The following is a 22,123-nucleotide window of genomic DNA, read 5'->3' as shown; positions in this document are numbered from 1 at the left end:
AATCATATATATAATTAATTAATATTTAGGAAATGATAGTACTAATTTATTTTAGATGTGTTAGAATGATAAAACTTAAAATTACAAACAAAACTGCTTTTTGTCTCAGCCAAAATAGGCTAACACGAGCAAACAATGAAAGACAAATAATTAGATAGTTTATGGTATTTTTTGTGCATCATATTGGCCGTTTCTACATCAGCGAACTTATATGTTAGAGGTGAAATAAAGCCTCGATTGACGAATAAACTATTGAAAAACATTAAGTCGATTTGGATCGAGCAAAGTCATTAGGTTAAGAAATATCCAAAAGGTTCAACCCTTAGGTATAAATCCTATGAGTTGTATGCATGAGTTTAGTGTCACGAATCAAGTCTGTGGATGCAGACCAATTGGCCAACTAGCCTATTAGCTCCTATTACTGAAACGAACCTTGAGCTAGCCTGTCATTTCATTTTAAAGACCAATCGAACCATCCAACTTGATTATTGCAGACGTCATGGCGCTACATGATGGCGCTGCGGTGCTGATGTGGCTGAATTAAACTCCCCTTCTTGCTCTAATGTTCCTCTTAATTTATCAATTACAATTCAATTCTTTCTAATGGCTCAATCACGTGAAAACATCACTTATGCACATAAACAAGCTATAAATGACCGAAATTGCTAGATAATTCCCACTTGAATGTCATGAAATGCGGTTTATAAAATGTACTATCAATTACCCAAATTAATCGTGAGGATTTTTTTTAGGAACATATTGTGAGAATTTAATATAATAAGATACCCTACAAAACCCTAATTATTGCTACGCTGAGCACAAATTTGATTGTGACTCAAGCATCAGACTATTAGCACCATATCGATGTGTAGTCTCTATTTTTGTAAATTATGTTGAATCCCTTTATTCAAGAAAAATGGTGTTATAATAGTTATTCTATTACGTCAAATTTATGCATCAACATTACTCATAAATAATATTTGAACCGGATAAATATTAGAGGGTGTAACATAGGTTAGCCATGGGATTCATATTCATCCCAGGATTGTTTTTTAACGAACCTTTTGGACCAAATTGTACAAGCAACTGGAAGTTGAAATTTTCAAATTTGCAAAAAGGGGAAAAAAAATCCAAAACTTGTGTTTTCAAATATTTGAATTTATTTTGTTGGATTGTTTGCATATTTTATTTGGTTAGTTTAAAAACATACATTGTGTGGAGCTTTAATTTTATTAATTATTGATCGCTTTTACAGGATTTTTAGTGGGTGAAAACATCTATTTTTCTCACTAGCAGTTTCATTATTCTCGAGTGCCAAAAAAAAAAATTAATATATCGAAATAAATAAAAAGTGGTGACATGTTTTTAAAATCAAATTTATACTGTGGAATAAAATTTCTCAAAATTTCTGTACTAACTTTTCCTCTAATTCTATAGTATTATTGTGAAAGCAAACTTATTATTTATTGTGATTTAACTTTCAATCATTTTAATATTCTGACTACATTATTATTTGAATTAAAATATTAAACTATATCAAATTAATCAGTGCAGGTTCAATATTTTGAACTAAAAAAAAAAACTTGAATACTATCGGATAAATCTAAATTGACACTTGTCCAAGTTATAACTGAACCACCTAATGAACCACCTAAACCAAGTGTAGCGAAAGCGGGCAATCCAGGCCAAAATTTGAGTGCATCGGTTCGAGGAACCGAACGTACTTGGACTCCTCGTATAAAAGACAGTCAGCGATTAGGGCACTGAGACCCTATGACATATTCGCAATACGGTCTAGAGAATCATCTACTATGTCGTCGCGTCCCCTCTAATAGGGCAGGGAGGGAAGTAGAATATTGGTGGTACCCATGACCCTCGAGGCGCAACGTCCTTCCACTCTTTTTGTCCTTCTCTCTATCTCCTTCCATACAAAAAAGAGGGCCCTAATTCTGCATGCACATTAATTGAATTCATTCCCGTCCAAAAGAACCTTAGACAATAAAGCAAAATGAATAAGATGTGGCTTTCCAGAATTTTAGTAAAGGATATCTGGCAGGGAATGATGCTCCTTTTCATGCTTGTTTGGAAACATCTATAAAACTCGACTTCTACTATCTTTCACTCCAAAGTTTAAGATTGAGTTTTCGATTCAGTTACGTTGGTGATTATGAATTACCTTATTAGGGGGCGAAAAATGTGAATCACAGGTTGATATGTGATCAAACAAAACTATACATGAAGAATGTGATACATATCAAAGCCTTAATGGAGGTAAGTCGAAATTTCTTGCATAATTCATTTTGATAATTCGACCCACACAATGACACACTCTAAAACTAACTATCTCTCACTCCAAGATTACTGTTTTTTTTTCCTCATTGTACTTGCTTCATACCCATTTACTTCGACCTTAAGTTATAATTACTTGGATATCAAAGTACATTTAGTAGAACACCACACCGATACTAGATTTCTATGTGCATATAAAATTTGAACTAGGAGAATAAGACATTAAGACATGCATGACACCTATGTGGTACCAGTTTGGAAATCAACATCGACCTTTATTATATATTTTTTTTAGTACAATCTTGAATATTTATTATTGACTTTTAGATATTGATTGTATAGATTTACTTTATGCAACTATGATGGTTGAGAATTAAGCGCACATTTATTATTGAAGTTAATACATTGATTTTATGCTTCTTCCTCTAAAAAAACACTTATTGAATTCAACGATTAGAAAAGTTGTCAAAATTCATTGGAGTGATTATGAGACATTAGACCCCTTATAATTTCATTTCCTACTCTACAATTGTGCAACTAAAAGAATATTGTGACTTTTCTCGAGAAAAAAATTTTTGATAAGTCAATAATATATAATGTTAATTTATTTTATTTTTTTTGCAAAGGGTTAATTTATATTATTGCTTTGTATACTATCGACACTTTTTATGGTCAATATGAGCATAACTCAGCCGATTAAGACACTTATTTTCGATAAAAAAGGTTGTGAGTTCAAATCTCTACCCCACATTTTGTAACGATAAACCTTGAACTTAACTCAATTTATCAAATAAATTATAATTAGTATGACTTTTTTATTAGAAATTGTGTGGATGAGAGATCAAGGGTATAAATTTAAGGTACTTGATAGGGAACAACTTAACATTTTCCCATAAAATTAGACAGTGAGTTAACTATTACCCTAAAGGTTTTATTTCACAAATTGGACCTTATACTTAGTTAAGTATTGTGATTTTTAACTCAAAGTTTAATAAGGGTTGTAATTATACATTTAGTTGGGATTATATTTGTCGTTGAAAGAAAAATTATCATGTGCATTTGTTGAACTCAAAAATATATTTTTATTGTCTTAAAAAAAAGTGATGAAATTGTAGAGAGTTTGAGAACATCTAAACTATGGATGAATGTTTGTTGAAAATTGTGACTATTGGTTCAATTTTTACCTCTCGTGCATTGACTCGTATGGACTTAATTTTGTATTTTGATTCGTTAGAGTGTTATTTTTGTTAAAATTGATCAATCTTGATAGATTTTAATTAACGTTTTGAGTTTGGGAGTGATTTTATAACAAATATTTTTAGTTAAAATGATTTGATTATAATTACTTTTGAACAAAAAAAAATGTACAGTAATAAATTATTTTATATTATATGGTTAAAATATTCCAGAGTTGGCGACAAATTATAGGGAGAAAAAAAAGGTTAGAGAACAAAAATTAGATTGGGCTAAGAGCCTAAGAACAACTGTGGAGGGAAAGAGAGATAAAAAAAATTTAGGACAAATTTTAGAGGGAAAAAAAAAAGTTAGATAACGATATAGAAAGGCTAGAGATAGAAAAAAAAAAGTTACATAAAGAAATACCAAAAAAATTGGAGATAAATAAAGTTAAAGCTAGTGAAAAAAATTTTAGAAAGGAAAAAAAGGGGTAACATTCTCCATAATTTAGTGATAAAAAAAAGTGAAATAGAATGACACTTTTTTCAATTTAAAATAATATTAATTTTAAAAACTAGTACTGTTAGGCATGAATACTTTAAAAAGAAATAATTGGAGTTCTTCTAAAAAAGAAAAGAATAATTGGACTACCATTCGAAATTATTTAAAGTGATTTTAGAAGTGAATTTGATAGGATAAAAGCACTCCCACGTATCCTCGAAATCAATCCTTGTACATTATTCTTGAAAAGATCCTAAGTAGCTCAAGTATAAAATAAAGATATATTTTCATAAATAACATTTTTTCAGTATAATAAGAAGTCTAAAATTATAAAATAAAATATAATCAAAATAAAAGTAAAATTCAAACATAAACCTATTACAATATTTTTTAAATACACATTAAATTTATGTAATGTTAATTAAACTTATAAGAGTCATTTTAAATATACATCAGTAGATCAAGATACGTATTATCCTCCTAAAAGTAGATGGTTTGATCTCGTGTTCAGTACATTTGTTTTTGTTGATTTCTCAAAATTTTAATTTTTTTAATACCATGGTTGATTAATTGTTATTATTGGATAATTGTATAGTTTGATAGAAACTAATTTAAAAAAAGTCTGTGCAACTAAAAAAAGAAAAACACAATACTTGTTTTAGTTTGCCATAAAAAATGGAAAACTAACCGCAAAACAAAATCAAAGGGATCGCAAAATTCTTTTTTTCTTCACTGTTACGAAAGAAATCAAAGTAAACGCGAAGCAAAAAAGCGGAATCGAATTGATCTTCTTCTGCAGTGGGTCATCTCTGAGCGCGAGCGGTTTCTCGTTGGGTCCCTGAGCTGATTTCTGTTCCTTCTTGGCAGTTTTCGCTCCAAGGAGTCGTTTCAGGCACCCATGGCCTCCGCTCCGATGAGGATTGTATTCGGTCTGCTCACCTTCGTCACCCTCGGCATGATCATTGGTACACATTTTAGTTTCTCTCTCTCTTTTTTTTTTTTTTGTTTTCTGCCCATTTGATTGCAGCTTGCTATTTACTCATTTGATGTCAAAAGGGAGGTTAATGATGTTACTGGGTTCCAACGGAAATGGTGTTTTATGTGTGTTGTCTCTAGATGAACTGGAGAGAACGTTGAGCTATCTGGAAATGTAAGTTGATTCTGAGTTATGTTATAAACCTGATTCCTGAGGAGCTCTTGCGGGCGATTCTTCTTTGAGCTGGGTCCTTGAGATAAGCGAAGGATTGCTGCAAGCATTAGTGAATTACGTCCTTTTCTTTTTTTGGCTCTAATCTTACATTTGTGATAATGGAGTCATTGACGACTTGTTAATGTTTCTTTCGTGGATTTGATTCAATGAAAAGGACAACACCCTTCTCCTCTCTTGTGTTTGATATAAATTGAAATGTTATAATGTAAGTCTTCGTTCCATTTGTTGGATTGTTTGGGCTTATACGATCAAATTTGGTGGGTAGATTGTTACCCTGTAATTGTAGAGAGTTATGGAAAGTTCTAACTGATAAGGTGCTTTCTTGAATGGCGACTGCAGGTGCTTTGTTCCAATTAGCATTTATAAGGAGGCTGGAGGACTCTTATGGTACTCTTCTCGGTTGCTTTGTCTTTTGGGATGTAAAAAGTTGAAATTATAATGAAAGTATCATATATTTGGAACGAGAGTGAGAACTTTTGGAGTTGGATTTGGATAATTTTGAATCTCGCACTTCAACTTTATTTTCATTCACTAAGATGTTTATGAAGTATCGTTGTTATCATGTCTACTCATAAAAAGAATATTTAGATAAAAAACAGGAAACATCTGTAAATCAAAAGATCTATATGATGTCGAGGAAATAGAGGTTACCATTATTAGGAAGTCTGAGTTAACTTATTTTGGTTCTAATAAATAGCAAAGGAAAGTACTTTATGTAAATATTTCAAATTGAAAGCCCCTAGAGAAGGCTAAAGCCTGCACCATAGGCTTAAGGATATTTAGATCATCTTGGTTGTATCTCCATCGTTTGTTAATTACTCTTTGTATGATATTTGTCATAATTCGTGGGCTTTTAAGCAATTCGATGCTCTTTAGCAAGCAGGCTGTTATTTTTATTTTACTTCTTTATAGGAGTTCGTATCTTTGAAAATACTTGTAACTTTTCACTCATCAATAAAAAGTAAAAAAAAACTTAGACTAAATTATTTTTAATGGTAAGTACCTGAAAGGAATCAAATACTTGGAGTTTGGAGCACATAAAGGATAGTTTATCTGAGTGTCTCCTCTCATAATGCATCAATTTGAAATAAATGAAGAAAAAAAGCTTTGTTTCTTGCATAAAGAAATTTTCAATTCTCTCAAAGAAACTAACTGTAGATTTATGGATCTCACTAGGTTTTAAAATATTGTTTTGCATCCAATTGAACTTATAGCTTCAAGATATTTATTTGGAAGAATGACCGAACAATGTTGATAGCCTAGAACTCTTGGCATCCATGCAAAATAGTATTATCTATCTTTGCCGACAGCATGACATAGGAGCTATCCTGATAATTTGCTGGATGCTAGCTATATCCTACATGTTTATGAGGAATGGTTTATTTGGTACTTCTAAAATGATCTGACTTTTGTATGAACCATGTCTTTGCAGGCACGGAGTTTCTATCTGCTGGAAGGTTACATAAAACTCAGTATGATGGCGATCGTCAATTACCCCGAGGTTGGAAAAACTATTATAGAGCCATCTTTAACTCAAAATTTTACTCCTATTAAGCATCATCAATTCTGTATTTGGTTTCAAGGGGATGTATCTTTTTTCTGTGAAATTGATGTGTGATTTATCTTCTCTGATTTGGCATGTCTTCAAGTTGTTCATTTATGTTTTTGCCTTAAAAGATTGGTTTTAGCATCAGTTTGTTTCATATTATGAAGATAAGATTTTCTGGAAGTTTGACTTATATTTTACAACTTTCAATTTCTTTAGCTTATTTTGTTCTGTTTCCCAGAATTTTAACCTAGCAATATTTTATCCACAATTATTACAGAAAGTTTCCATCTGCTTGGTTATAAAAAATTAATTTTTTCATCGAAGTATTTTCTGTTTGTAATTGTTCTAAATTTTATTCAATTCAATTGGAGAACCTTATCTTTTATTATTATTTAAGAATAAACTCCTTCGGTTGGTTCTTGAGACTAGGAATCCTTATCTTCTCTATTTCTATATTTTGTTTTCTGATTTGATACAGTTGTTTCTTATCCAGAAAGGGGAAAAAAAATACACATCATTTTCTTGTAGGGCTTGTTGGATAATCAACACATTCTTCGCACTGATTTATTTATTTTTATTTTGTCTTTTCCATTCATTCTTTTCTTTGCTAATTTTCAGGCTTTCCTAATTGGATTAATGACAGAGAAGCAGAAATTCTTCGTCTTGGCTATGTATGCTTATAACTACTTAATTTATTGATTGTATAGCTTTATTTTAAAATTTTGGGATCTTTGGATGCGTTTTCTTTCAAAGAAGATACGTTAATGAACATGAAATTGGTTTCTTTACCTTTGTAAACAAAATAGGAGTTAAGAACCAAGTACGTTGGGGGAAAACATATTATAAGATTGCATTCAAGAAGAAATGAGTAATGATGCAGAAAATAAAGACCATAGTTGAACCATATTCGCGCCCACCCCACCCCAAAAGAGGAAAAAAAGAAAAGAAAAGAAAGAAAGAAAGGCAACTTATTAGAGAGAATCTAAAAAAGAAAAATAGGAAATGGGCTCTCCTCCAATTCTAGAAGGTAAAAAAGATCTTTAGTTCACTTGAATCAAGGCAGGAGAGTAATTACAAAAAGCAAGAATTCCATCTAAAAGCATGAAAAAAAATACTGAAAAATTCTTTACGAGGACAAAGATAATCATCATTAAAATTTTTTTTGAACAAGAAACAAACTTCTCATTGAAATAATGAAAAGGAACAAAATTGTTCAAAGATACAAACTCTTGAAAGAGTGAAAGCAAAACTTGAAACAAAAATAAAGCTAAAACTTCAAACACTGCCATAAAAACTTCCCCATTAGAGTAAATTAGACTAGGGGAATAAGATTTAAATAACGGCGATAAGGAACTCCATTGCGAGGTTTTAAATCTAGCAATGTCAAAACGAACTGAAGAGGGCTGCCTCTTTTCTTCAAAGATCCTAAGATTTCTTTCCTACTATACTTCATACACCACTGCCTTCACCGCATTAATCCACAATAAGGATGCTTTTGGATTAAAAATACGCCCCGAAAGAATTTGAACCAAATTATCTTCCACCTTGTTGCCAAAAACCCAGGCCAAATTAAATTTCTCAAACAAAATACTTCAGCAATGCCTGGCAAAGCTACAGAAGAAAAACAGATGCACCATACTTTCTTCGTTGGATTGACAAAGAGCACAAACCGAGGGCAACAAACTGAGGATAGGAAGCTTCTTTTGTAGATATCAATGTGAAAAGAGTTATAGATATCAATGTGAAAAGAGTTAGAAATATGTTCCAAAAGTGAAGATAGTCAATTAATGATGTGCTAGTAATCAAATCAAGAAGTTTTGCGCCCTGTATTTACGTGGAGTACTTGCATGGCTACAATTAACAGAGTAGCTTAACGTGGAGTACTATCTTCTCATTTCTTCTGATGGGCCTGCTCTTTTTCATGGATGGACAATCTTTTATAACATTGAAGTGAAACTTTTTTGATACTACATCGCCATGTTTCGGAGGATTTGTAGGTTAGTTTTCTATGTTATCATTTGAATTTACTGTCCTAAAAGAAACTTTTCCATTTTATTTTGTGGAATAGGTTAAACCAGAAGTAGTAAGCTGGTCACCACGAATCATTGTATTGCATAATTTTTTGAGCACAGAGGTGAGCATAATCCCGTCAATGTGGTAATTTCTTTTGCTGATGCTATTGTTTACTGCCGATTCTCATTCCTTACAGAATCTTCATTAAATGTAGCCATACTTCCAAGTTCCAAGACATACTTCCAAAAGTGTCATTATAATTTTCTTGAAAACTGAAATTGCATGGTTGATATTTTTGGGGATTATTTTGGAACTGGAGCTGAAGATAATGTATAGACAAACACACATACAAATTAATAACTACTGGCCCAAATGCGTGGGAGATGGGGTTTTCTAATTCTTGAGAGATGAATAATAGATTGCATAATGATATGTTCTTGCAAGGTTCAAAATGTTTCTGGTTCAAAATGTTCAAAATCTTCTTAGGAAAGGAGCTTTCTGTTGGCATCATTTTTGAAGCTATAGTGTCTATGGTTGTATCTTGGTGTAAATGTTCTCCTATCTTTAAACACTATAGCTTTGTTTCTCTTTTAACCAATTGGAGAACTTTTTTGTAACTCCCTTGGTTTGGGATCTTCCCCCTTTTGTTTCCTTTTCCATTTCATTACATAAATGAAATCTGTTTCTTTTCCAAAAAAAAATATTGTGTTGGACAAAATTGTTCGATAGAAATATCAATGTCAACAGAAATTGATGTTTCTTATAAAAAATTGATGTTTCTTTAGGGGTTCCCTTTTGCAGGGCTGTTTTTGTTCGCCCTCCATTTTTTGTATCTATTTTTCATTCTCTCAATGAAAGTGATGTTTCTTATATAAAAAAAAAATATCAATGTCAACAGAAATATATAAAAAGAAAAATCATGTATAGGTGTAGACATTGTGAATTAATAAATCAAACTTTAACTATTATTCATAAGCCTATAATTCATCATTTTTAATACTCATATAATCATATTCATTCGCATATGGAGTATTGACATTGTCATATATATATTTTTCAAAGATTTATTAAACATCAATTTATGAAAAAGTTTGAAAAACGTTTAGTAATTTCATAATTTGAAAAATGTAATTACATGTGTTAAAAGAAGATCAAAAGATGAAGTATGTTGTCGAACAACATCATGATAATTTTGATGGTAATGGCAATAATTTTCCTAACTCAGCCGTTCTTAGAATGAAGTAACATAATTGTCCATTTTCCTAGTGTATGATTTAAATGTTGGACAAATGGACCTTATAGGTGAATCTCTCATCAAACCAAAGTCCATATAATTCAAGATGATCATTAGATGTTTTATCTTCTTTCCTTTTTGCATGAGATGTTCATGAGACCATTTGGGTTCTTGCTACTTTTAGCTGGAAGGGAATTAAGAATTGTGGGATGTTTGAAGGTAGATTAAATTTAGGATAAAACATCAGCTGGGAGTGTATAATTTTGTTGCATAGAAATAAGGCCCAGTGATGTTAATCGTGGTGGAGGTTTTGACCCTTCATGTCGTCAATTATGAAAATTATGTTTTTTAAGCAAAGGTCTGAGAACTTGAAAGAGGCTATTGTCTTTAAACCATTCACTGGATGCAATAGGATTCTATAGCGGTCCTTGCTATTTTGTATTATTTGGCTTGAAAGGAACGTAAGGACTTTTGAGAATAAAGAGTGTGTCAAGCTTTTGTTTGAAGTCTGGTGCATTTTAATGCGTTGGTTGGAATCACCAAGAAGTATTTTTGTGATATTCTTTCTTGATTGTTTATATTTTGGGGTGGGAGGTTTATTTATTAATTTTTTTCTCTTTGTTTTTCATTTTTCATTTTGATGAGAAAGAAGACTTCGTCGAAGCAAACTGCCAAAGGATGCTCCCAAGTGCATTACTTATGGACTATAAATACAGAAATACTTATGACGGATAACTTAAATAAAAAAGCTAAACTAAAACTTCGTTCCTACCAAGTACCAATATTTAATGCTTTTGCCCGAATCCTTGAAGACTCAGATCCTTGAGTCGTTCAGTTTATTCCTACAAAGAGAAGCAGACAACTCCTGGTATGGGAGGTTTTTGAAAGTTCTAGTCAGGCTACCTCGATGACCAAATTTGTCCAACAGCACACCACCAGGTAGTGGCAAAATAACTATTGAATAAAAGACAGTGAAGGTTTTCAGCAATTTGACTGAAAAGACAACACAAGTTAGGCAAGTTGCTTAGAATTGGAATTCTCGTAAGAACTTTGTCATTTGTGTGGATGCCAACCAAAGCCACGCACCATGAAAAATTGAATCTTTTGAGGATATTATGAATCACATCTGATCATTTCTTTTTGGAGAAACTTGTAACCTCCATTTGTCTGTCTAAAGGTAGACTTGCTTGTTAAACTTCCCAATTTATCCAGCCACCACAGCTGGGTATCATGTTGAGGGATAGGCTTTTACTCTCAACCCTTTTTTAAAAAGAGACATCCTTTCAGAAAATTTCTCTGGTTAATTTATGATTATATTATTATTTTGCAGTTTTGGCTATGAATTATGAATCTCACTCTAATGGAATTGTATCGATTCCACTTTTGGTCCATGCATCCTATATAATGGATAAGGTTAGAAGATAATTGTTTTGATTAGTTGATTATTTGTTCAGGAGTGCGACTATCTTAGGGCAGTAGCACTTCCTCGCCTTGAAGTTTCCACGGTTGTGGATACAAAAACAGGGAAGGTATGTGTTATGATCACCTTTCTATCAGTTCTAAGCATAACAGAGAATTAGTTTGATCTCTTACAATAGGTAATCGTTTTTTTTGCTTATTGCTTTTTATCCATACACTATTTTTACTGTTAACACTTTATGGATGTTATCTGCTGAATTGAACTAAAATTTGAATGTGTAGGATCCTACTTAATGGAAAGAAAATGAATTAACTTTGGTATTATATTTATATTAGTTTTTACTCTGTTTCTATTGGGAATGCCATTAGAGTGAATATTAGGATGGAAGGGTATATTAGTTACTAGACCAGAAGTTGGTTATAAATAAAGGGAGTGGGAAGGGATGGAGAATGTTAGGAATGCCATTGAAGTAATTAGGAACGTTATTAAGATAGAAGAGTATATTAGTAATTAGCAAAAAAGTTGGTTATAATAGAGGGAGTGGGAGGGGACGGTGGGAGGCATAGTTTAGTTGGTTTTGGCCAGCGACTCAGTAATGTATGGGTGTTCTGAGTTAAACTAATAGTTTGATTTAATGAAGATCATTCCTTGAAATACTGGAGGTTTGGGAGATTGTAATAAACGGATCTCTATCTTTTTTTTTTGATAAGAAACAATTTCATTGATGAGTGAAATTACAATAAGGGTGGAAACCCACAAAAAAACCATTGGAGTTACCGAAAGCTTCTCCAATTGGTTAATAGGGAAGTCAAACTATATGAATGAAAATAGGAAGATGCTTTACACCAAGACATAGCATGAAAAATGTTGTTGTCAAAAAGAGTGATGAAAGGCAACTCCTTGTTAGAGAATAGTCTATGACTCCATTCATTCCAAAAAGTCCAAAGGAAGGCTCGAATGATGTGTTTCCATATGATCTCCTTCTCTTTCTTGAAAGAGTGGCCCACGAAAACAAATGAGAGTAGGTCTTGGATGTCAATGGGGAGGGCTACAGTCCAGCCAAATGCATGGAGAATCTCGTTCCAGAAGTTCTTGGCCAGAGAGCAAGTGTGAAAAAGATGGGAGGGTGATTCACCATCTTTTTTGCAGAGGATGCACCATTGTGGGGAAAGAGTGATGAATGGTAGCCTCCGTTGCAGCCTATCAGAAGTGTTGATCCCCTTGTGTGCAAGCTCCCAAATGAAAAATTTTGTTCTTTTGGGGTATGTGTCTCTCCAGATGATTTTGGCAAGAGGAGGGGGGAGGACAGCTTCCTTCGTTGCAATGCCAGAAAGTCGGGATTTGGTGGAGAAGGTTCCCTTGCTGTCCAGTGGCCATTTCCAGGAGTCTTCGCCGGCGTGGAGGAGAGTAGTGTCTAGTTTACCCGATAGTGTGGCCCATTGAACAATTTCCTCATCCTTTAAGAATTGGGTAAAACCCAAATCCCAGAAGCACAGACTTGGGTTCCATATTTCTTTGACAGTATCAGTTTTCCGTAGGGATAGAGTGTGTAGAAAGATGATGCCAAGGAAGAGTCAAGGAGCCAAGAGTCATACCAGAAGGAGGTATATGCCCCGTTCCTAACTATGGAGAAGATTCTATTATTATTATTTTTTTTTGATAAGAAACTACGCTTTCATTGAGACGAATGAAAATAGGTACAAGAAGTACAAAGAGGGCCTACAAAAAGACAACCACGAAGAAGGAAGCCCCCTAAAGAAAGGGGATCCAATCCAAAAGAATGAATCCTAACGGATAATTACAAAAAGCCTTAGAAACCGAGCCCTATAACGAAGTATTATATCTAATGAGCTCCCATACATAGTCCACAGACTTCTCCACCTCCTTAAACAGTCTATGATTCCTCTCCAGCCAAATACCCCAAAGAGTAGCCAGAAAACAAGCTTGACACAAGAAACGTCCCTTATCGCGAAAAGGAGGGTGTAACAGCACCTCCTCCATCATCGTCCTACAATCCCTTGTGCGGATCCGGGTCATCCGAAAACACCTAAAGAAGCGAAGCCATAGATCCTGCGCAAACTAACATGTCCACAACAAATGCTCAAGGTCTTTTGAGGCACTTCTACAGAGAACACACCACCGCGCGTCCAGACAAAAGGAAAACATCCTCTAGATACGATCAAAGGTAGTGACTTTCCCAAGTAAGACTTGCCACGCAAACAACTTAATCTTATTCGGAATTTTAATCTTTCAAAGGGAGGTAAACCAAGGGGACGATGGGGAAGATGAAGACAGGGAATTCAAGATATGAAAATATGAGCTACAAGAAAAACCTTTCGAAGGGTTGAGGGTCCACTCCCTCACATCCTCCCTCCCAAAATAGGAGGGCACCTCAGACAACAAAACATGTTAAGCGGAAACCTTTAAAGATTCTCGATTCGTCTAAGAACGAGAAAGGCCCAAAGAAATGGAAGGAACCGCCCCCCTAGGACTCAGAACCTCGGCCACTGAAAGAAGCCTTTTCTCAGAAAGATGATAGAACCGAGGGAACGCAATGCACAAAGGTTTATCTCCTACCCAAGTATCCTCCCAGAAATAAGTACAACAGAACGTAGAGATTGAGACAAAAAAAAACAGGGTTGCTCTCACCATTGAGAAGCTTCACGGAAACTTTCTATGGCGGAACAGTACTGATTCTTCATCAATGCACCATGTTAGATGCGAAAAAATTGTGTGCCCTACCAATCAGGGAGGCCTCGGTCTTCATAGACTGCAACACAAGTACCGTGCCCTTCTTGCAAAATGGATCTGGCGATTTAGAGAAGAAAAATAGCACTTTGGAGAAGACTCATTGTGGCAAAATATTCAGTTGATGCCCACAACACTAAACCTGGTTCTAAATCTATAAAGCTCTCCCTTGGACCATGGAGGAATATTGTCAAACAGAGGTGTTTGGAGTACTATACTACAAATATTAGAACTTTCTTGGACTTTCCACTGCTCTTGGAAGGAAATATACTTCAATTACTTGGTGGCTATTCTTTCCAGAGTAAAGCTAAGAAACTTTGGGTAAATCCAATCAAATATTTGGCTGTGAAGAAACAACATATTGTTCAATGAAAAGGGAAAGGATTGGAGGAAAGTTTTATAGTCAGCAAAAGTTCATCATTCCTTTTAGGTTTCTAGAAATCGAGTCTAGCAAGTATAATTTTTTGTAATTAACACATTTTGGGTGTGGGTTTCTGTAAGCTCTATTGGGGAGTATACTTTTTTGTATGCATGTAATACCTGGTAAATTGGACCTTTCTAATTTTTGACTTAAAAATGAAAGTTTTGTTTCTCGTCACAAAAAAAAAAAAAAAAACATTTCTAGTTTTTTTGTGAGGCTTACCTGAAGACGTTCTAATTTCGATCTCTAAGAGCAGGAGTGTGAGATTCCTTGAAATTAAAATCTTCCATCTCCCGTCCATAGATTTGGACCATCACTAAGGAAGAGATTTATTTAAAAAGGGATGATCAAGTCACATATTCTCAAACCTGAAAGAGTCGACCCCATCTAGGTAAATTAAGCATAACAAATTAGCTGATGATCCTAAGTAACAGGCACGACATAGATTTTATTTTTTAAATTACTTTGCCTCGGAAAACTGTGTATTTATGGAGTGTTGAAATTTATGCTGATAATTATACTAAGATAAAATATCATAGTTTATGACTAGATGATATATTTATACAGAAGTGCTAATACTGTTCTTTTCGTTACATAATTTTTGCTGTTTTGTTCCTTGCCAACAAAATAGGGTAACCGTTAGTACTTTATTTATTCTTCCTTGTGTGGATTTATTTTCGCTTGATGGATTTCATAGTTCAAGATTGTGATGGATAGTTTTGCCTCTTTCTTTTGTGGATCATGTTATTATTATTATTTTTTTTTTGTATTGGAGGACCCACATATTGATGCTCTTTTGCTTAAATGATATATTTTCTTTCCTATCAGAAAATAAAGGTTTTCCTTCCAGCTGATGGCAATCTTTAAAATATTTACGTTAGCTCCCTTGTGGATTTATTTTCAGGGAGTTAAGAGTGATTTCAGAACGAGCTCTGGAATGTTTTTAAGTCATCAAGAGAAAAATTATCCAATGATCCAGGTATTGATTACAAAAAGTAGGTATATCGATTACAAATCGATTCCACTCATCTTAGACAAAAATTCAATTTAAAAAAAAACTGCACATATGAACGTTCTCTTTTTCTAAGTTTCTAGTTAAGTCGCTATGGGAAACTAAGGGCCCGCTTAGTAATGTTTTCATTTCTTGTTTTTGTTTCCTACTTTTTAGTAAAGAGAAATAGAATTACATGCCCTCGGCACCAATGGATTCAAGAATGATAAAACAATATTTTAATTTATGTTTAAGAACAAATTGAAAACGGGAACAAGAAACTAAGAAACTTGATTTTGTTGTTTCCACAATTTCTATGAAATTTTGAGAATGTTAGAAACATAAATATTTGTCAAGTGCTTAAATTTTTTTAATAAAACGAGGAATATTACCAAATGGACCCTAAATATTCAAGGATGGTGAATATTCTGGAAGTTTAAATACAGCTGATAAAGTTGATCTGTTGTTTCTGTTGGTCCTTGTTTACTGCCGTCTGCCACTTTCTTGTTTTCGTTGGTCCTTTTTTGTTTCCTTAGGTTATTTCCTGTTTGGCTCTTTGGGCTGCCGTTTTTGTGGGCACGTTTTTTGTTTTAGTCCTTGTTTGTCGGCTCCTTGTTTGATTCTTTTGTATTCTTTCTTTCTTTTTACTTTCAAGATTTTTCTTGACAAAAAATACAGCTAAGTTCAAAAGAAGTGTCCCTACTGGAAACGGGATTGCTTGCTGTGATCACATTCTTACTCAAGCTACTGTTGGTTATAATGGTCCCACACATGTCATCCCGCTAACTACTTATTAGACCTGTCCTCTACCCTATTTCTTCTACACCGTATGCTTAAACAATTGGGACCTATCAGTTTCCGGATAACACACGTTGATTACTATCTTCCCAACAATCCTCACAAAAATTGATTTTATGCTCCTAAACTAAGATAGTAGAGGCTAGAATAGTTCTCAATTTTTTATCAACAACCTTAGATAATAAAGCATGTCAAATTTTATAGAGAATCTGGTGATCAGGAGCTCCTCTTTGAATTTGTATTACCTTTTCAACTTAGGTGGAAATGTTAAAAAGCATGCTAAACGTTGCCACTCATCTTTTATCATTACAACCTGTTGCTTATCTTTGGGTTCACTCTCTGTCGGTTGGTGAAAGACTTCATCTGTTTTGAATTCTGTGAAATCAGGCAATTGAAAAAAGAATTTCTGTCTATTCTCAAATACCAATAGAAAATGGAGAGCTCATTCAAGTTTTAAGGTATGGATATAATTTTGTTTCTGAGAAGATACATGTGAATGCAAATAGTGGTCTGTACTTCAGTTTTAGTGCTAACATTTCAAGCAGTACAGGTACGAGAAGAATCAATTTTACAAGCCTCATCATGACTACTTTTCTGATACTGTAAGATCTGTTATTATTGACCCATGGCCTTAGTATGCTGAACTTGTGCTCTTGCTGATGGTAAGTGCCGTTTCTTTCATGTTTCCTCTTTACAGTTTAACTTGAAGCGTGGTGGTCAGCGAGTAGCAACCATGCTTATGTATCTAAGTGACAACGTTGAAGGTGGAGAAACCTACTTTCCGAAGGTATTTACCATTTTCCTTTCTGAATTAAATTTCATTGCTATAATTCATTAGTACTTATTATTTTTTATAAGAAACAATCCATTGATATTAATGAGCAAGACACAATTACGAAGCAAAAAGAGGATAAAGGCATCCTCTTATATAGAAGCCCAATTCGAGGCATTAGTTTATCTTAAAAGACCATTTCTTAGATAATTACATAAAATCTTCTTTGTCAGTTTCAGTAGAAATATCTTTAATTACCCATCAATTAAAAACTCGTTCTCTTTGTCCTTTTCACCATCAATGTCCTTATTTACTCTTCAATTAAATATTTTAGCACTCAACTCGTTACACACCATTTTAATCATGGAGCTGGGAGTTGATACGGGAGCACAATAGATAAACCGGACAGTGTTCTCATATTCCATACGAGTTTCTGATGCATGACATAGGAAGCAAGGCAAGAGATGAATAGGGTGAGAACTAGTAGTCTACTAGCCTAGAGCAGGCATAGTCCATTGATGGACATGACACTGGCATGACGTTACGACATTTTTTAAAAATTTAGGTCGACTGATTCAATAAAATATTTTAGTATACTTTTCTATATATTAATGCAAATTATACTATATATAGAGTTAAGATACAAGAGCATATTCTCAACCATTGAATTTTAAGCAAATTTAATTACTATAAAGTCAATCATATTCCTCCATAGACAATAGTTTTCACATGAAGTGAAGTATAGTGTTCCATTAGATACACAAATTTCTCTAAGGGGGAAAAAGATCGTATCTCTAACGTCATTTTCGCATCTTGACATACCACTTCAATAAGGTTTAGTACGTGTGAAATCTACTTATTTTCTTTCCTCTTTTAGATTATTCTCCATAGGCTTTTATGCTTTCATTCATTTATATTCCAGTTCCTTAATGTAAATTATATAAATGTTGGTTATAAAACTACTATTTGTTTATATTTAACCTTCTTTTTCTTTATTCCCTCAACAAACCGTGTCTTCCGTGTGTCTTGAGCCTGTATTAATGCGCTTCACTAGTTGGACAGCCCAAATCATGTATTCTACACTTTTTCTTCCGGCATGTTTAGATGTTCTCATCGAGCACGTATCAACACTAGTACTCTACTCAAAATGGAGCGTCCATGCTTTAGTTTGGAGAAGTAGAAAGAAGAGAAAAAAACAAGAAAGTACGGTAGAGAAATTCTAGTATATTGAATAGGCATACTCATTACCAATGGTAACTTATAATATGCTGATTGACATCAGATGAATGTGGTAAAAGAGGAGAATTCTGTTCATGGGCACCTGCTTGAGTACTGTGGCGTTCTCTATCTGAAAAATAAATGTATAATTTAGACGAGTAGCTTGCTTTCCGATCATAGTATGACATTCTTCATTACTGGAAGATGGAGGGATAGAAAGCGGCATGGTGCTACGGCATCATGATTTCATTATTTGAACAGTCTATTTTTAAAAAATATTGTTGAAATTTTTACTAAATTTTAAGAACTAGAACTGTTTTTTGTTTTTGAAATTCAGTGCAGATTTCAAAAGTGTTCTTGAAAATGAAGAAGTTAACAAGCTTAATTTGGTAAAAACAGAAGTAAAAATAAGATTGTTATCAAATTGGACTGTTGAGTATCGTTTGATTGCGTTAAGTTGGAAGTTATGGTTTAAAAAACTAATGTACGTTTGCAATTATCAAATGACCAGTAGCCTATCATCTGAAAAGGAAGGCCACCCTAAGTTATTGAAGTTGCTTACTCCTAGATACATAATGATTGAACTTTGAAGCTCCTTTTCCCTTTCTGGCATGAATACAACTATCGAAAGGCAAAATTATGTCACGGTTCTCCCCCTTGAAATTTGGTTTTCTGCTCGAAATTCTGTTCTTGTTGTTGTATTCAAGTTTCTTGGAAGTGTCGTGTTCTGAGCTTTTGTATGTTTTTTCACAGGCTGGTTCTGGGGAGTGTAGTTGTGGTGGGAAAACTGTCCCAGGGTTGTCCGTTAAACCAGTCAAAGGAGATGCAGTGCTTTTCTGGAGCATGGTATGTATCTTTTGCCTCTCAAAATGAAATGAATAATGTGAAAGAAAGCAAGATTTTGAACACTAAATTATTTAAGAGGTGCTGTGGTAGTAAGGGCTTAAGGCTTAAGATGTTTGCTGTTTAAAGATGCCAACCCACCAAGGTTTTTGGTCCTACCCTTGGTTGACTTAGAACCCTTTCGGTAACGTTTTGTTTTTTGTTTTTTGTTTCTTTTTTCGTTTCTCGTTTCTTATTTTTTAATAAAGAAAATCAGAATTACGTTTGGTAATTGAAAAAATTAACAAAAACAAGTTTGGCAGCCCTTCCTTATTTCTTGTTCTCTAAAATTAAATTAAAAAAATTAAAAGTTCTCTATTAAAATTATGTTATATTAAATTTTTTTAATATATATTATGTATTTTACAAGTAAAAAATGATACAATAATGTTTGTACGTGTTTAAACACCTATAAACATGTTATTTCTTAATTTTTTTAGAAAAAAACTATAAACATGTTAACGAACCAAGAAACTTGATTTTGTTGTTTTCAAAATTTTTATGCAATTTTTTAGAAACGTTTCTTAAAAATGAGAAACAATAAGAAGTTGAAAATAAAAAAATAAAAAACAAGAAACGAGAAACGAAAAACGAGAAACGAGAATGTTATCAAACAGATCCTTATTGACTTAAAACTGTTGTCGATCTTTGAGATTCCACCTTAGTGTGGGCGAAGCGCCTCTCCCAGAGATGAGGAGATTAGTGGACGGGTCACGAACATAATGCAAGAAGTAGAATCACATAATCCATTTATATAAAAAAAGGAAAAAGAAAACCCAATGCAAGAAGTAGAATCGCATAATCCATTTATATAAAAAAGGGAAAAAGAAAACCCGCAAAATGCGTTTGCTTAGTTTTACATTATATTCGAAAATATAACATGAATGTAGAGGTAGAGATGGGAATTTGTTAAATTTGGGTTTATATTCGAAAATGTTGTTTTTGATCACATTTTTGATGTGATCACATCAGGGATTAGATGGACAGTCGGATCCTAATAGCATTCATGGAGGGTGTGAAGTACTGTCTGGCGAAAAATGGTCTGCCACAAAATGGATGAGGCAAAAGAGTACTCTGGTACCATAGTTCATACTTATTATAGAGTTCCACTGCATACGGCATTTAATATTTTGTTACATAACAAAGTAATAAATTTAGAGAGAGAAAGAGAAAGAGAGAAGCTAGTTTAGATAGTGTTTAACATATTAACAATACTCACTGTGAATCAATTTATTTAATGAATAATACAGCATCTGGTGTTATCCTCCCCCAGTGTGTGTATCTGCTGAAGTTATAGATTTTTTCTTTTCTAAGAACCAAGATCAGACTATTTAAACGATGTTATTGTGTACGTTGAGAGTATTGATTACTAGAGTTCAACAAATATAGAGGTGAAGATTGAACCTTTGACTTCAAGGATGGTAGTAGATGTCTTATCCACTGAACTATGTTTGAATTGACGATTAGTACTTACATGTATTCTAACTGAAAATGAGAAAGTATGAGAGTAAATATTGAATGATATTCTGTTTACTATGGTTGTTAATATCGGAGTCCTAATTGATACTCGTTTGCAGTTTTACTTGGATTTGTTAATTCTGGATTTATTAAGTTCGGAGTTGGTAAGCATGTGTTTGGAATTGGATTGTGTAGAAAATAGGTTTGTTTGGTATGAATTTGTTAAACATGTGTTTGGATTTTGCTTGGTTAAATTTGAGTTTATTAAAAGTGTGTTCGGTTTGATTGTCGCCTTTTTCCGATCCAGACCCTTTAGCTAAAATTTATATGAAAACTCGTCTTTTATCTCGAGCCGCTTATGATAGAGATGACATTGAGGGTTAGATACCTTTCCCATCCTTGATCTCACAGGAAAATTCAATCCTCATTCTCAAAATTTGAGGAATTGGGACGGTTTTAGGGTATATATTTCCTATCTCTATCCTTGACATCAAATTGACTTTTTTTTTATATTTTTTATTTGGTGGGAATTCCCATTTAGCCTGGGCTAAGACCTTATTTTTTTTTAACATGAATTGGGGAATTCCCATGGAGTAAGTTACGTAACAACTCGTTCACTACCAATTTAAGTCAAAGACATTTATTTTTGATTAAAAGATTTGAATTTCCACTTCTATGTTAGTGAGCTGAAAAAGAGGAGAAAAGAAATAATCACATGTCACACGATGGTTTCTGCATCTTCAGGTCGACTATTGATAGAGTCATTATGGTAGAGTTTATTTTCAATGATATTGTAAGTGGTGATAATAAACTAAATTGAAAGTTTGAAACTCATTGTAATTTCTTATATAATCCAAAGTTGGTTTCAATGATATGGTGTGTGTGGGTTTGAGGGCGTGTAATTCTACGTATCACATGCATATTTTTAGATAAATATTATAGTATTCGATGATCGTAGCTTGACAAAAGATGACATCTACGCTTTTTCTTAAATAAGATGTTGAAATCTCCATAAGCCTAGATTTGTTATACTCAATGAAAAGAAAAAAAAAAGACAATTGGTCATAGTATTTTAGAATACACTACGATATTTAGTGTAATCATTTTTAATTTATTTCACATTTTTTGAAGATTAAAATAAAATAATAAAATAAAGAGAAATTTTCACTCCATACCATAAAATTAATGTGTACTTTTTTTTATAAACTGTCACAACTTTTTAATTTTGTCCAAATATAGCATAAAATGACAACTTTTCTTAGCGTTTTCACTACATTTGAGTTTGAGTACGAGCTCGAATTTAATTTCAAACTTCTGACTAAATCTCAAAAAATATATTTATTTTATGTTGTTTATGTAAATATTTCTAAAATAAATTACAAATAAAAAAAAAACCAAGACGTTAAAAGCCAAATAAATTTAAAAGTGCATCTTTTTCCACTT

The 22,123-nt window shown here is 33.2% G+C and overlaps 1 protein-coding gene across 1 annotated transcript; it reads left to right on the top strand.

The window, feature by feature from the left end:
• Nucleotides 1-4,650: 4,650 nt before the first annotated feature.
• Nucleotides 4,651-20,490, top strand: LOC111009248 (prolyl 4-hydroxylase 1). The gene is made up of 12 exons (XM_022282271.2): nucleotides 4,651-4,931; nucleotides 5,516-5,563; nucleotides 6,609-6,677; nucleotides 7,344-7,396; nucleotides 8,794-8,859; nucleotides 11,427-11,501; nucleotides 15,466-15,540; nucleotides 16,738-16,808; nucleotides 16,901-16,952; nucleotides 17,048-17,137; nucleotides 19,094-19,186; nucleotides 20,195-20,490. Exons 1-12 carry the CDS (start codon nucleotides 4,865-4,867, stop codon nucleotides 20,306-20,308), a joined length of 873 nt encoding a protein of 290 aa, XP_022137963.1. The 5' UTR covers nucleotides 4,651-4,864; the 3' UTR covers nucleotides 20,309-20,490.
• The last annotated feature ends 1,633 nt before the right edge of the window (nucleotides 20,491-22,123 follow it).

This window comes from Momordica charantia, assembly GCF_013281855.1.
Source record: "Momordica charantia cultivar OHB3-1 chromosome 5 unlocalized genomic scaffold, Mcharantia_2.0 BLBB01000005.1, whole genome shotgun sequence".
In the NCBI taxonomy this organism is placed as follows: domain Eukaryota; kingdom Viridiplantae; phylum Streptophyta; class Magnoliopsida; order Cucurbitales; family Cucurbitaceae; genus Momordica; species Momordica charantia.
This window is presented reverse-complemented; position numbering and strand designations above follow the sequence as displayed.